Source organism: Hipposideros armiger, unplaced genomic scaffold, assembly GCF_001890085.2.
Source record: "Hipposideros armiger isolate ML-2016 unplaced genomic scaffold, ASM189008v1 scaffold_327, whole genome shotgun sequence".
Classification (NCBI taxonomy): Eukaryota; Metazoa; Chordata; class Mammalia; order Chiroptera; family Hipposideridae; genus Hipposideros; species Hipposideros armiger.
Window position 1 is genome coordinate 1,663,566 of NW_017731677.1, and position 14,202 is coordinate 1,677,767.

General features: G+C 45.1%; 1 protein-coding gene across 3 annotated transcripts in view; it reads left to right on the plus strand.

Moving 5' to 3' along the window:
- Nucleotides 1-11,016, plus strand: part of HLF (HLF transcription factor, PAR bZIP family member) — a 67,033-nt gene extending 56,017 nt beyond the window's left edge. For 2 of the 3 annotated variants that reach the window (XM_019660753.1, XM_019660754.1), the window contains exons 3-4: nt 1,487-1,707; nt 6,574-11,016. In XM_019660753.1, the coding sequence (XP_019516298.1) occupies nt 1,487-1,707; nt 6,574-6,789 (437 nt within the window). In that variant the 3' untranslated portion in view covers nt 6,790-11,016. Of the gene's footprint in view, nt 1-1,486; nt 1,708-6,570 lie in introns of all 3 variants that reach the window. The other variant, XM_019660752.1, reaches the window with a different exon arrangement.
- Nucleotides 11,017-14,202: the final 3,186 nt, after the last annotated feature.

Consider the following 14,202-nt stretch of genomic DNA (forward strand, 5'->3'; position numbering starts at 1 on the left):
ACTCAGCCGGGTCTGGAAGCTGGAGCCAAGCCGCAGCTCGGCTAATGAGAAATGTCTGTCCTCTGCCAATGCCTCGGGGGCCCATCTCTTCCTCTTTGGCAAGCAGGAGACAAAGAGAGCTCAAAGCAGAGAGGGGACCGACCTGAAAGGTCACCCAGAACATTCATCTTTCAAGCGCCCCACCAGGCCTTTCCAGAAAATGGACGAGCCTAGTTTCACAGTTGAGCTAAGATGTGAGCCAGTGGTTCCATGCTGCAGCCTGGGGAAGGGTTTAATGAAACCTACAGGATACACACATTGTCCAGCTCCTGGCGGCGAGGAAAAGCGGGAGATGGACCAAACAGAGCCGAGCCATATCTGCTCATTGCTTCTCTGGGCGTGAAAAGAGCGATTGTAAAATTCAGATGTAACAGGAAGTTAAGATTCAGAGCTCTCCATATAAACATTGTGGTCTGCTATTAAGTTCACGTTCACCTGTGAGACATACAACAAAACGCAGTAAACCTGTGGTTCTGTGGACGTCTGTGCATGTCAGTGGTTTCCCCTGTAGAATCCTCAAGTGGAAGTTAGATCACCTCCATTATGTCCTTTCTCATTCGTTAACTATTTCTGGAACCTACCCCCTTCTCACTGTCCCCGCTGCTGATCTTCATGCACTCGTGGGGCATCACAATAGCTGGGAAGCTGACCTCTCACATCCAGTCTTGCCCCCTTTAGGCCATGCTGCACACTGCCTGGGCCCCCTTTCCAAACTTCAGCTCTGCTGAGCGCTTCCATGCTCTGAATCCTTCACGGACACTCAGGGCCTGTTATAATATTCCCACCGCCCGCGTTCTCTTACACATACACCTCTCCCGCCCCATCTTGTGCTCTGATTCAGCATTACAGCCACCCAAGACTACTTGTAGTTCCTCAAAACTGCAACCCCCTGTCTTGCATTTGTGCCCACCTTACCTTTTTTGGCTGATTACTGCTCATCTCAAGATTCAGCCATGCCAAGTGTCCTCTCTAGGAAATGTCCCCTGACCTCCTCTGTGTTGTGTACTGTTCCCCCAGACTCTAGAAGCACGTTTCCTTCCATCCCAGCACCTTCACTATCTCCTCAGTGGCTAGTTATTGGTCCGATCCCCTGACCCGCCTGGAAAACACCTTAAAGGTAAAAATCGTATATTTCTATCCATCGCGCCTTGCAGAGTGCCTGGCACATAGATGGTGCTCCATGAATATGTTGTGGAAAAGGATGAATGCAGGAATTTGTAAATTTAGTTTGTGAACACATGTATGTGGGTCCTTGTGCCTAATCTGACACGAGTAACGCCGGCTGTGTTCTCAGGATCATGGTGTGGGTGAATAAGATAAACAGCGTTATTAGCGTCAGATATAAGTCAACTTGAAGACTCCTGCCACTCATCCTGGAGCATCACCAAGTAGTGTCGACTGGGTTTCCCTAGGGTGTTTGTGAATTAAAACCCCTGTGTTGTTCCAGGTCAGCTGTTGCCAGCCAACCGCAATACACCGAGCCCCATTGATCCTGACACCATCCAGGTCCCCGTGGGTTATGAGCCGGACCCGGCGGACCTTGCCCTCTCCAGCATCCCTGGTCAGGAAATGTTTGACCCTCGCAAACGCAAGTTCTCTGAGGAAGAACTGAAGCCACAGCCCATGATTAAGAAAGCTCGCAAAGTCTTCATCCCGGATGACCTGAAGGTAAATTGGAGCTGGTAATCAGGCCTTGGGCCAACAGAGAGTGGGAGGATGGAGAGGCAGATGAAAAGGGTGACCCCAGGAAAAGCACACATGCTCGTGAACAAAGGACCCATGATTTCCTATCCTATTGTTGGCATGTGATTCTAGGCAAGTTGCTTGCTCTGTGGTTGTCTTCTAAAACATGCCTTTCCTATCTTGATAATGCACAGAAATGAGGAGGAGCAATAAAATGTTGGAATGATTTGCAGCCCATGAAGGAAGTAAACCCATGAAAGTCTACTAAAATCAAACCCATCTTTCAAGGTTGGAAAGAGAAAGAAAATTACTTGGGAAGGGCATCTTGACCTCATAGTATTCCAGGTTACCTTTCCTTTGGGGATGGATTGAAAATTAATTGCTGCCATGTCCCTGAAGGCCTTAGGGAATAACAGCTGGAGATACTGTCAACCTTGAATGACCAGAGTGGGATTTTTGTAAGGATCCTGGTGGGTTCCCTGATACTATTTATGTCTGTGTAGCGTTCACTCTGTGTCTCAAGTGATGATCACTTGACTATCTCAACAAAAGATTAATTCCAGATTGTTTTTTTCCCTGCTGTGTTGAAGGGCCACATTATTTATAAAGGAAAATAGATTTACCTTAGGAAGTCAGGTACAACTTAAAATTATTCTGATACATTTAATGATACCTTAGAAAGGAAATTCTTTCCAAAATGAGGCCATTTCCACTAATACCAAATTAGCACCACCTGTGATTAGCTGTTGCTCAGAATTTTCTGTGCTTATGCTTCTTTCTAATCATGTGGATCGTGGAGACAGGATTATATACATTCAAGGCACTGGAACCAGGCATAATTAGCTGTTTCTAAATGTCTGACCTGTATTTCTCAAACCTAAATATGGTTCAGATGGAAAGTCACTCCTAGGCTGGGAAGATAGGAGTTTGGGACATTGTCTCGGAACTGATTTAGACCAGTTACCTCTGCTTTTCGTATCTAGAAAGAGCATTGCAGGAAAACGTACCTGGCAGATTTAAATCACTGCTGTCATCTACATACCTGTGATTATCTTGAGTGATGCAGAATTGTCAAATGTCAGAGCTGAAAGGGACCTCAGAGATTCATTAGACCAAGTTATCATTTTGCAGTTGAAGAAATGCAGCAGCAGAAAGGTGAAATAAGGTGAATACTGCTAGGTAGAATAAGGCCTCACCTGGTCCCCATGTCTTTCAGCTTCCACAAATGTCTCTGCACCATGTTGGCCCTGACAGAGGCTACCACAGGGGCTCTTCAGTGACAAACCAGTAGCTGTCACCCTGAGAATCAGAAGAGGAAAATGCATAGTGAAACGCCAGAAAATCTAAACTAGTCAGGGAATTGAAGGTTAGCCTAAGATGGGGTGAGAAGGGGGCACCATGGAATTAGGTCCTGGGCAATGAGGTATCTTCTTTCAACCAGACAGTTTTCCCCACTTGCGTTCCTTGCCATCCAATTCTGTGTTTTCAGAGCTCATCTCTTATACTAAACCTGGAAGCTTAAGCAGCATGGATTTCCTTTTGAATGGAGGGTAGCTTGAAAGGTTGCTGTTGAGTAGTAGATATAATTTTCAGCCAGACCTTCACAGGGTCTCCACATTTACAATTTCAAAACAAAGAGCAAGCTTATTGGACAACTCAGATAACCTTGGCAACAAAGAGGCCACGTGACATCCGTCTGTGCTGCAATCATGCGTATCACTCCTGTCGTGGCCAGGCCTAATCTTTTCACACGGCACATGGGGAGCAGGCAGGAACGTTTTCCTGCCATGTGTCCTTGGATTACTTCAGTTGTGTCTGAAGCCTCAGGCCACAGACCATGAACTTGCGTGAAGCAAGAAGCAGAGCTGTAACATATTTCTCCTTCCTGCAGAGAGCACTGAGCTGGGACAGCGGGGGGGGGGGGAGCTGTTTGTGGCCCCAGCACGGGATGAGCAAACCCATTGAGTGAAATGGCCCCCACCCACAAATGGGCTTCCCCACAGCTGCCTGAACTTCCCCCCTTGAGCCTTCTGTTCGAGTTAACTTGCACCCCCAGGCAAGATGAAGGGGGGGGGGCATATTGGGATTCCTAGCTGAGAATCAGTTTAATTACTTTGATGTCTTAATACTTTTGCATTTCCAGTCATTCACTTGACAAACCGTTTTCAAATGCTAGTGCGTGTCCAGCCCTGTATCAGGGGCTGGGGTTTCCAAGGAGCGCCAGCTCTGACGTTGTTCCTACCATCGGGGAACTTCTCGTCCGGTGAGAGGAAGGGATGTTGACGTGCCAGGAGAGGGCTGGTGGGGGAGGAGGCAGCAAACAGGAGGCCCCTGGGAAGACGATGGGACTGGACTGAGGGGATCCTTGCTGGGGGAGGGTAACTGGGCAGCCAGATGGCATCTGCACCTGGGAGGTAGAGGAGCAGTGGACAGGGGACACAGTGCCAAATTTATCAGCCCCACTCAGCATCTTGCTTTCCCCTCCCTCAGCTATTTGGTGAAAACACGCTGGGTTTTCTAGGCCAGGGTGGTCCCCCCATCATTCCTGCCTTCTGTGTCATTTGCTCCATCCCTGGTCCCAGCTCCTCACCCACCTGAGATGATCGGTCCCCATTCCACACCTTTCCTACCTCATCTGTATTTGTGGACAGGTGAGGCTGGGAAATGAAAACACCTTAGAAGTGAGAAGAGCTCTAAGAGACAGAGAAGGTGGTTGTTCCCCTGAGGCCAGCTGGTGACTCCCTGGTCCTTAAGACCTGCTCACAAACCTCCAAGTCCATGGCCTATGGTGGTCCGCCCCCATCCATTCCCCCTGCCACACACACAGCTTCTACAGGTTCCCAGGGACTTGTCCTCATGCACTCCTTCACCTTCCACGCGAACTGTTCCCCTGGGAGCAGGTTCTCATGCATCCGAAGTCAGCCCTTCTTTCAAAATGATCTTGGAAACCACACTCCCAGGAACATTGACGAGTATGGTAGATTTGCTGACACTACCAAGGGGGTGGAATTGGGGCGACATAAACAACTCTCATCAGAACTGGAGGCTGCCTTCACTGTCGGTAATGTGCCTTGGGGCCCACTCACCCCCGTGAAGCCTTTCGCTCCTGCAGCTCCTCCCAGCTCCTCTCATGGGCTGGCCTCGCCTCGCTCCCTGTCCTCCAGCTCCCCTGCTCCCTTCTGGAAGCGCAAACAACAAACCCTACCAACAGCCGTTGCACACTTGCCCCAGGCCTACTCCTCTCTAAAAATAATTCTGGTACCAGCTATTATGAAGATCATTTTTTTTCACTTTGTTACATATGATTATGAAATGTATAGAAAGCCGAAAGTGCTTTATAAATAAGATAGCAGCCCCAGCTTGTGGACGGCAGACAGAAGGTGCCTGCACACGCCCTCTGTCTCACACTTTCTTTGTGCAGGACAGATGTCTGCCGAGGGGAATGGGCAGGGATAGGGGCAAACTACTGGCCTTCGACCTGGCTTGCAGCCTTGGCTCCAGCCCATGTGACTTCCCCCAATGCCAACTGCCCCTTGTAGTCCTGGGGGAGGGTAAGAACTGGCCTCACCCACTTATTCTGGGTGGCATGTACCTGCAGGTATTAGGCTTGTTAAGACTGAGGGATCTGCCCTTGCAAGTTGTTGAAATATAAAAGGGGGGGGTGGCAAAAATTCACCAGGTGGCACCATAAATCAGTTAGGAAGGTCTAGAAGAAGGTTTGTATTGCTTAGTCTTCCTAGGAAGGTGGAGCAGTGATGGGGGGGAAAGAACCAATTGCTTTCTTGTTGACCACAGTTAAACATTACTCAGGCTAATTAAGGCCTAGAGAACAGTTAAACCGGAAATTATAGTAAATTATTTAAATGCTAGGCATCAATATGACTGTACTGATCAGTGGCAGATGGATGTTTATTTTTTTAATTTCTGTTTTTAATTACCAAGATTTAGATGCCCATGATATAATATTCTAATGGTTCAGAAGGATATAAAATAAAAGGTGAAAGATCCTACCTCTTTCCTTAGTCTCCCTCCACTAATCCCCCTTCTGAAGGTACCACTCTTAATAGCTTGGTGTAAATCCTTCTGGGCCTCTTTCTGTGAATGCATAATATTATGATTTCTTAACCAAAGTGGGATGAGGCCATACATACTTATCTGCAGACAGCCATTGTTTCCACCCCCATAATGGTCTGTCACGAACATCTTTCTGGTTCAGCTGGATCATTATTTTTAACAGCTGCAGCGTATTCTCCATCATAATGTAGTTATTAAATCCCCTACTGATAATTAGTCTCCCCCCTCCATTTTTTCCCTATTGCAAACAACGCTGCAGTAAAAATTGTGTGCCTGTGTCTATGTGCACACACATGAAGGTTGCCATTGGATGAGATCCTAGAAGTGGAGTTGTCAGATCAATAGTATGTGCATTTAAATAGCGGATAGTATTGTATCAACTTATATCAAAAAGCATATGAGTGCTCATGGAAGAAAAAGGTTCATAAAATAAATGTTCAGCAAAACAAGTGGAGGAATTTGGAATATAACTTAGGGTGTGCGGTGAGCCACTTGTGTTCATTCAGCCTCTGATCTCTCCTCCCGGGGCACATAACTCTTCTGGGCAAAGAGAGTTAGAGGCGTGTTGTGACAGGCTGGTCCCTGCTCCAGGAAGGAAGCCACGGCCCACGGACCCTTCCCTCGGATGCCCGGGGACTGCCAAGTAAAGAGACACATGTTAAGCCACCTGGGCTGGTGCCTCGGCACAACCCCGAGGCCTGCCAGCGCCCTGGCCGACACTGCGCGCTGCTGAAATCTAATACCTTGTTTCTTTTTCCTTGTGTAACTAATGAGCAGGATGACAAGTACTGGGCAAGGCGCAGAAAGAACAACATGGCAGCCAAGCGCTCCCGCGATGCCCGGCGTTTGAAGGAGAATCAGATCGCCATCCGGGCTTCGTTCCTGGAGAAGGAGAACTCGGCCCTCCGCCAGGAGGTGGCTGACTTGCGGAAGGAGCTGGGCAAGTGCAAGAACATACTGGCCAAGTACGAGGCCAGGCACGGGCCCCTGTAGGACGGCATTTTGGGGGGCTGGCTCTCGACTGGATGGACAGCTTGTTTCCTGTCTGGTCGCACCACACCCGAACCAACCTTCCTGACATCAGCACTTTACCGGAGGCATCAACACAACTAACTGACTCACGTTTTGGTGTGTTCGTGCGCGCATATGTGCTTGTGCTCATGCGTGTGGTCAGTGGTGTGCGTGTGCGCGCGCAGCGCACCCCTTTGCACTTGCCATTTTCAGACGGCCCCTCGCATCCTCTTTTAGTTCCAAAAAAGAAAGGTGCCATGTTTCTACTGGACTGTGAAGCCCTCCCGTGGGTTTTCCTGTCCCTCCCTCCGCCCCCACCCCTGCCCGTTCCGCGTTGCTTGGTGTTCGCTCTTACCTACTACTCTTCCAGGACCCTCTGCTTGGATTCACTGAGAAAGGGCCTGGTAAAAACAGTAGATCTCAGTTTTCAAGACGACATGCTCTTGTTTCTGTTTAACCTGTAAGTTACCATTGCTAATAAGGTGCACAAAATAACCTAGCACTACACTGCAGCTCTATTCAGTTATAGGTTGCCTTCCTTATATTTTCAGTTTTGGTGGTAATCGTTTTAAAATTTAAAGTGCTGTTTAGATTTATTAGATCCCATATTTACTTACCGCTATCTACTAAGTTTCCTTTTAATTCTACCAACCCCAGATAAGTAAGAGTACTCTTATAGAACACAGAGTGTGTTTTTGCACTGTCTGTACCTAAAGCAATAATCCTATTGTACGCTAGAGCATGCTGCCTGAGTATTACTAGTGGACGTAGGATATTTTCCCTACCTAAGAATTTCATCCTCTTTTAAAAAAACAGAAATTACAATAATGCATTTGAGCATGCCCAGGACAGGGAAGCAGAGGGAAATGCTAAGTCTAAGAAAGACGGGTTAATTTATCAGTGTATGAGCCAAAAAAAAAAATGCGACTTGGAACAGCTTTTGACAGTGACATGTTTGGTTTTGTTCCTCCCCCTCTCCCATACCCCAGCTCCTGCTTTTCTAGTTACCTTTTTCCATATCCCTCTTGATATTCAAAACAATCCAATTACTTAAGATTCAGTTTTCCCCATTTTTTGTAATATATATATTTTTGTGAATTACACCTTGCTGTTTTTAAAAATCAGTTAAGTTAATGAGTTGATGTTTTGTAAGACCTGTTTTCCTAGTGGTGTCATTTTTGAATGCTTCATAAATTAATGATTCTGGAGCTTATGTTCCTTTTTCTCTGTTTGCTTTTGAACGGATGTGCTTTTATAAAGTGGACTTCTGAAAAAAAAATGAATGTAAAAGACACTGGTGTATCTCAGAAGGGGAGGGTGTTGTCACAAACTGTGGTTAATCCAATCAATTTAAATGTTTACTATAGACCAAAAGGAGAGCTTATTAAAGTGTTTAATGTTTATACAGAGTTAATTATAGGAAGTTCTTTTTTTGTACAGTATTTTTTGGATATAAATACTGACAATGTATTTTGGAAGACATATATTATATATAGCAAAGAGAGAAGGAAAACTATTCCATGTTTTAAAATTATATAGCAAAGATATATATTCATCAATGTTGTATAGGGCAGTGCTTGGGGGTTTTGAAGTCTTTAATATTTTAAGCCTATCATTGACACATCAGCATGTTTTCTGCTTTAAAATTTTATGACAGTATCGAGGCCTGCTATGATGAATCCCACTCTAAAATATATAAGGAGCTTTCTTGTTTCCTGTTAGGTCTCAGAAAGAAGTCAGTTAACATCACCCAAAAGCACAAAATGGATGTTAGTCAAATATTTATTGGATGATACTGTGTTTTTTAGGAAAAGCATCTGCCACAGAAATGTTCACTTCAAAATTGTGAGTTCCTGGGACGGGATATCATAGCAAACGCCCCAAACAATTCTGTTCTCCTCTGTGGGCACGTGCATCTTAGGCAGTACACACTTAGTACCGGTGCTATGTGTACGGTTTATAATTTGATGGGTGTTTTGACTTTCAAGATTGTTCTTGTGTTTCACTAAGTTGCGTCATGTCAGGAGATTCTGCGGTTATTGCAAAGAAACATTTTGTGCCAGATAAAAATACCTTTTCATCAATGGGATTTTCTAGTTTCCTGCCTCCAGAGTATCCAGTTCTTTAATGGCCTGGTGGTCCCTTTGTCAACCCATCAGCAGTTCTTCTCGTAGCATTATAGTCTTAGGAGACCTGACTAGGTCTCTTAAGAGAGCTAGTGGGATATTCCCACTAGGTATCCATTTTGACACAAGCTACAGGTTACAGTGGGAGAGGGAAGAATATTGGAGTTGAAATACATTGTTCAGGTAAATTACTAATGAACAGACAGAACCTTTGGCAATTTCAGGCAGATCTGAATAAGCAGTATTCAGTCAGAGACTCAAGTAGACACAAAATTGGCCTTTTTATCAGTAAAGAAGCTAATTGCTGCAGAATTGTTAAATGGAGGAGCCACTTACAGCAGAGACAGATGAGGTATTTAATGGGAGAAGTGTCGAAGGGATTGTACCCTGGACCATCCAAATTCAATGAAGTATAAAATGGTGGCTAAAAAAAAAAATTATATTTAAGCAGTGGTCGTTCTTGGAATTAGGTCGTTTGTATCAAATGAGCATCACAATGTTTTCTGCAGAAGAAATAAAAAGATCCCAATAAATGTATTCTTTTGTGTGCTAGGAGAGGTTTCAGGAACCTACCTCGTCTTAAAAATGGAAAACCTTTGGAGTCTGTACCGGTGCCTTATATGCAGGTCATTGTCACCACACACACACACACACGAGCACTCACTCCTGGGCCCCGCAGCCCTCTGTCCAGGGCAGTTAACTAGTGACTAAGGCAGTTCTGCTAAATGGCGTGGGAGGCCTTGGCCTGACTTGGAGTGACTTGGATCAACCAGGGTCAGATGACTTCTGCATACTGCAGCTATTCTAAGAGCCCTGTTGTCATTTTTCACCTTTTCACCAGAAGCGTTTTTCAGAGATTAATTACTTGGCCATTAAAAATGAATCCAAATCATATCATGCCAACATCATTTAGACACGATTTCGGAATGAGAGGCCCGGGACTTCCTGACAAGGTCACATCATCATTTCTTTTGACTAGACTTGCAAAGAAAGGCAAAAATTGATCAGCCTATATCCTTCTGGGCATGCTTCTTTGAGGTGGTAGGTAGGTAGGTAGGTAACGGGAGGGTTGTAAGTGATCGCTTCCTTCTCTTGAGAAAGTTGCCACCTTTTGAGCATTGAGACCCCACATTGGGCAAGATGGTGATAGGCCTTTCGTGTGTAAATGTCACAGACATCTATGAAACCATCCCTTAAAGCCAGAAGGCCGGTACGTTTCAGGAGAGAGCAGATGGGCATCTGGCCTTGGGTGGGTAGGAAGCTGTAGTAGATAGCCCACAGTTTCCTTTCAACTCACCGGTTTTGTGAGGAAACTCAAAATAATCCTAAATGTCCATTTAAAAGGTCTCAGGTCTATTTTTGGAAAAGCCAGGAAGAATTTTAAGTGGATCCCTCCCCCACTGCCCCAGGGTTTAACAACAGACATTCTGTCAAATGCAAACTTATGCTTCGTTGTTTCCAGTAGTCTATCTAATTGTCCCCTAACATTCCTCTTAGGAAAACTCAAACTTCATCAGAGTTTCATCAGAGCGATCCCAGGGCAGGCCAGCTTGGTCTGCTTGCCTGTGGGGATGGTGTGGAGGTCCGGGTTTAACCTGGGGTCAGCAAGCTGCAGGTGTTCTGTGTGCTAGACACCTGCTCTCAGCTCCCAGCTTCCTGCTCAGGGCTCCTAGGCCCCCACTGCAGGGCCCAAGGTCTCCTCCAGGTTTTCTCAACAATTAACAGCGTCATTTAAATAACAAAAAAAGCCTTAGCCTAGATCTTGATGAATTGGACTTGGCAACTGATGCCAGTACCTTTTGCAGAGGACCAAATGTATGTAGGGGTATGTGTGTGTGTGCGCGTGTGTATGAGTATTTAAGTCAAGACAAAATCCTTAATTTTGGAGCACCTTAACAAACATAACAATAACCTACTGTTATCCTTTTGGCAACACCACAGAGATTGCTTCTGTTAAACAAGTACAAGCTCACATGGGGTCAGTTTCAATGTATACCATGATATTGGTGGTGTTGATGCTGTTAAGTGCAAACCTTTGTCTGTTATTCTTAATGTTTAATAAACTTTGAATTTTTTTCCTTTCTTTCATGTATTTTTGTTCACAGTCTGCTAGAAATTCGATTCTGTTCCCAGTTCTATCACCAAGAGACCACTTACAGAGATTAATTACCGAGATGATGAAATAATATATAATTAGTGATAAACATTCATCAGATGTTTATGTGCCAGACACTGGTGTTAAACCCGCCCATGGAGTGTTTTATGTAACTTCACATCAACCCTATGAGGTGGGGACGATTGATATCCCCGTTTTACAAAAGAGGAAATAGAAGGCTTGGGAAGTTACGTAGTTTACCTAACATTACATAGGTAGAAGTGACAGAAATGAATTCGGATCCATTGAAGGGCATCATTTACGGTGGTGGTTCCCCAAAACCAGTGCAAAGGCTGTTTTCTGGGTGGATGTATAAGAATCATCCAGGAACATATTACAGGACGACAGATCTGGTGATCCTAAATCAGTCGATCTGGGGTGGGGCCCAGAAACCTGAATTGTTTAAAGGTTGCCAGCCAACTCCCATGTGTGGCCAACTATTTAGAGCCAAGGATTTATAGATTCAGGCTTAATTTGAGTTCATGATCCTTAAGGGGTAAGGGGGTGGGGGGTCCACATAAAACTTCAAAACGTCCATAATTACCTGAAATTGTATGCAATGTTTGTGTATAACCATATTTATTTTCTTGTAGAGACGACCCATAACTTCCCCCACCCCAGCCTCAAAGGAATCTGTGATACAAGATGGAATAAAAAACCCTGATTTATAAGAAGGCTGATATAGTAGGGTGGTTCCCAGCCCAGGCAACGCAGTAGAGTCATCAGGGAAGCTTGAAACACAGACACTGCAAGGGCCCCAGCCCCAGCCAAGGAAGTCAGCATCTCTGGCATGAGAGAAGGGGACTCTGTGGTGAGCAGCTCAGTGATTCAAATCTGTCACTTAGCAGGTACGTGACCTTGAGCAGCTACTAAGCATTTTTTTTTAACCTAAATCTCCTTAGCTGTGAAATGAAGGTATCATATCCACCTCCGAGGGTTGTGGGGGGGACGAATGACATAACAAACGCACAGGCTCTAGTCCATCATAGGCCCTTAATAAATAACTACCATGGGAGCCCGGGAAGGAGAATGTCTGCCTGGGGCTTTTTCCAGTTCAATTTTCTAGACGAGGGGTCGGCAAACTGCGGCTAGCGAGCCACGTGTGGCTCTTTGGGTACGTTCCATCTCAAAAGTTTGCCGAACCCTGGAAGAGCCAATCCTGTCCCTCACAACAATTTAAAATTTTTTCGAGAGCCATACATATATTTTTACATAATCACCATTATGTGAATAATATTCTTTAAAATTTTTATATATGAATCTATGATAGTTTTATTTTCATTTTCAATTTTACTTCAGAGCCACATGTACGGACCCAAAGAGCTATATGTGGCTCGCGAGCCTCAGTTTGCTGACCCCTGGCAGCTCTTCCCGTCTCAAAAGTTTGCCGACCCCTGTTCTATCGACCATTTGTTCCTTCAAAGCTGACAGAAAACAATCCTGCTCCGAAGAAGGAGCAGGTGGCCGGTGGCATGGGAGTGAATGATGCTGTAACACAGATGTGGCTTCAGACTTCCACGTCCCTAACAGAGCATAGCTTCATACACAGATCAGTGGGTATCCGTCCACTTGACGGCCCCTTCCAGTTTAGACTCAGCAGCTCCAAGTTAGGGTTCAGCTCTATTTTCATCATCAAGCACCTCTCTCCTCTCTCAGAGGAATGGGTACAATGACTTGAACTTATAAGGTCCTCTTTGGGCTGCTGATTTTCTATTTGGCGTCATCACATCTCTTAGAGGAAATGACTGCCTGGAGAGACTTTGGACTCCAAGATGGCAGGAACTGATGTGAAGCCAAATTGTGTAGACACCCAGCCACTCACAAGCCATCAGTCATCCCTAGGGCCCGTCACATGCCGTCCGTGTGGGATGACTCTGCCATGTATATTTAAAACAACAAACGAGCCCCACCATCAAGCCCCTCTCTTCAAAGCATGTGAATTCAATTCTCCTTTGAGAATCGTTGGCTTAGAAGTCTCTTTGGGCATCTTTAGTCAGGAACTGGGTGAGAATTATTGAAATTCTGCCTTTGTGGTCAGGAGATGGCTTCTTGGTAATAAATCAAAAGGACTTTTTGGAGGAAAAAGGCCTGAGTGAAGAAGGTAGTGTGTTTCCTCTCCCTCTCTGGGCTTTGAGTCAGTGAGGACTCGAGTCCAAAGACCCATCGCTCGGATTTCTTTTCATCCCGCAAAGCCGGGCACGATGCCTGGAAATTAAAGGAAAAGCTAACAGTTACTGAGTCCTAAACCAAATGAGAATTAAATATCTCATTTAATTCTTAATGCTATGAAATAGATACTATTAGTGTCCCTGTTTTGCAGATGAAGAAACAGGCCCATGGAAATGAAGAAAGCAGAATTGAAACCCAGGCACAAAGCCTGATCCCAAAGTTTGTGTTACACCATTCCACTCCATGGCTTCCTATATAAATTAGGTGCTCAGCAAAAGCAAAAGGCAATTACTGTGGTTAGGAGGGAGAGCCTGGCACACACAAACCTGAACTTGAATCCCAGCTCTATTACTCACCATGTGTGTGACCACAGAAATTTCACCAAATCGCCCTGGGTTTTATCTGTTAAATGGGCATATTGCTGCTCTCCTTATAGGGTTGTGACTCAAATTAAGTGAGAACTTGCACATAAAAATGCTTAGATCAATGCCCAGGGTATAAGAGGAATTCAACAAATCTTTTCATAAGAGTAGTAACTATTAATAAATATTACTTGATTTCACTAGTGATGTATTACAATAGAGTCAGACCATGTGTTGTGTATTTCAGTGGATGCATTTTTATTCTGCAAATACTTGATTCAAGAGACACTGCTGTGTTTTGGCGACACATCCATCTTACGGATGAGTAACCGGGGGGACGAGTGTGACCTGCTTCATGAGCCAAATGTGTTTCAGAGATTGATTTTATAGACATAAAATTCACGGAGCATTACCAATTGTAAGCCAACTATGTTGCCTCTGATGTTGGAATTTTGGAGGCCTTTATTTTAAGAATGTACTGAGTGGTACTGAAACGCTGACACGTGCAGCGTGAGAGAAGCCCCTGTTCACACAGAGATGAGAAGTTCCGGGTCCTCCTCTAGCTTCTGCCGTCAGGCCTGCC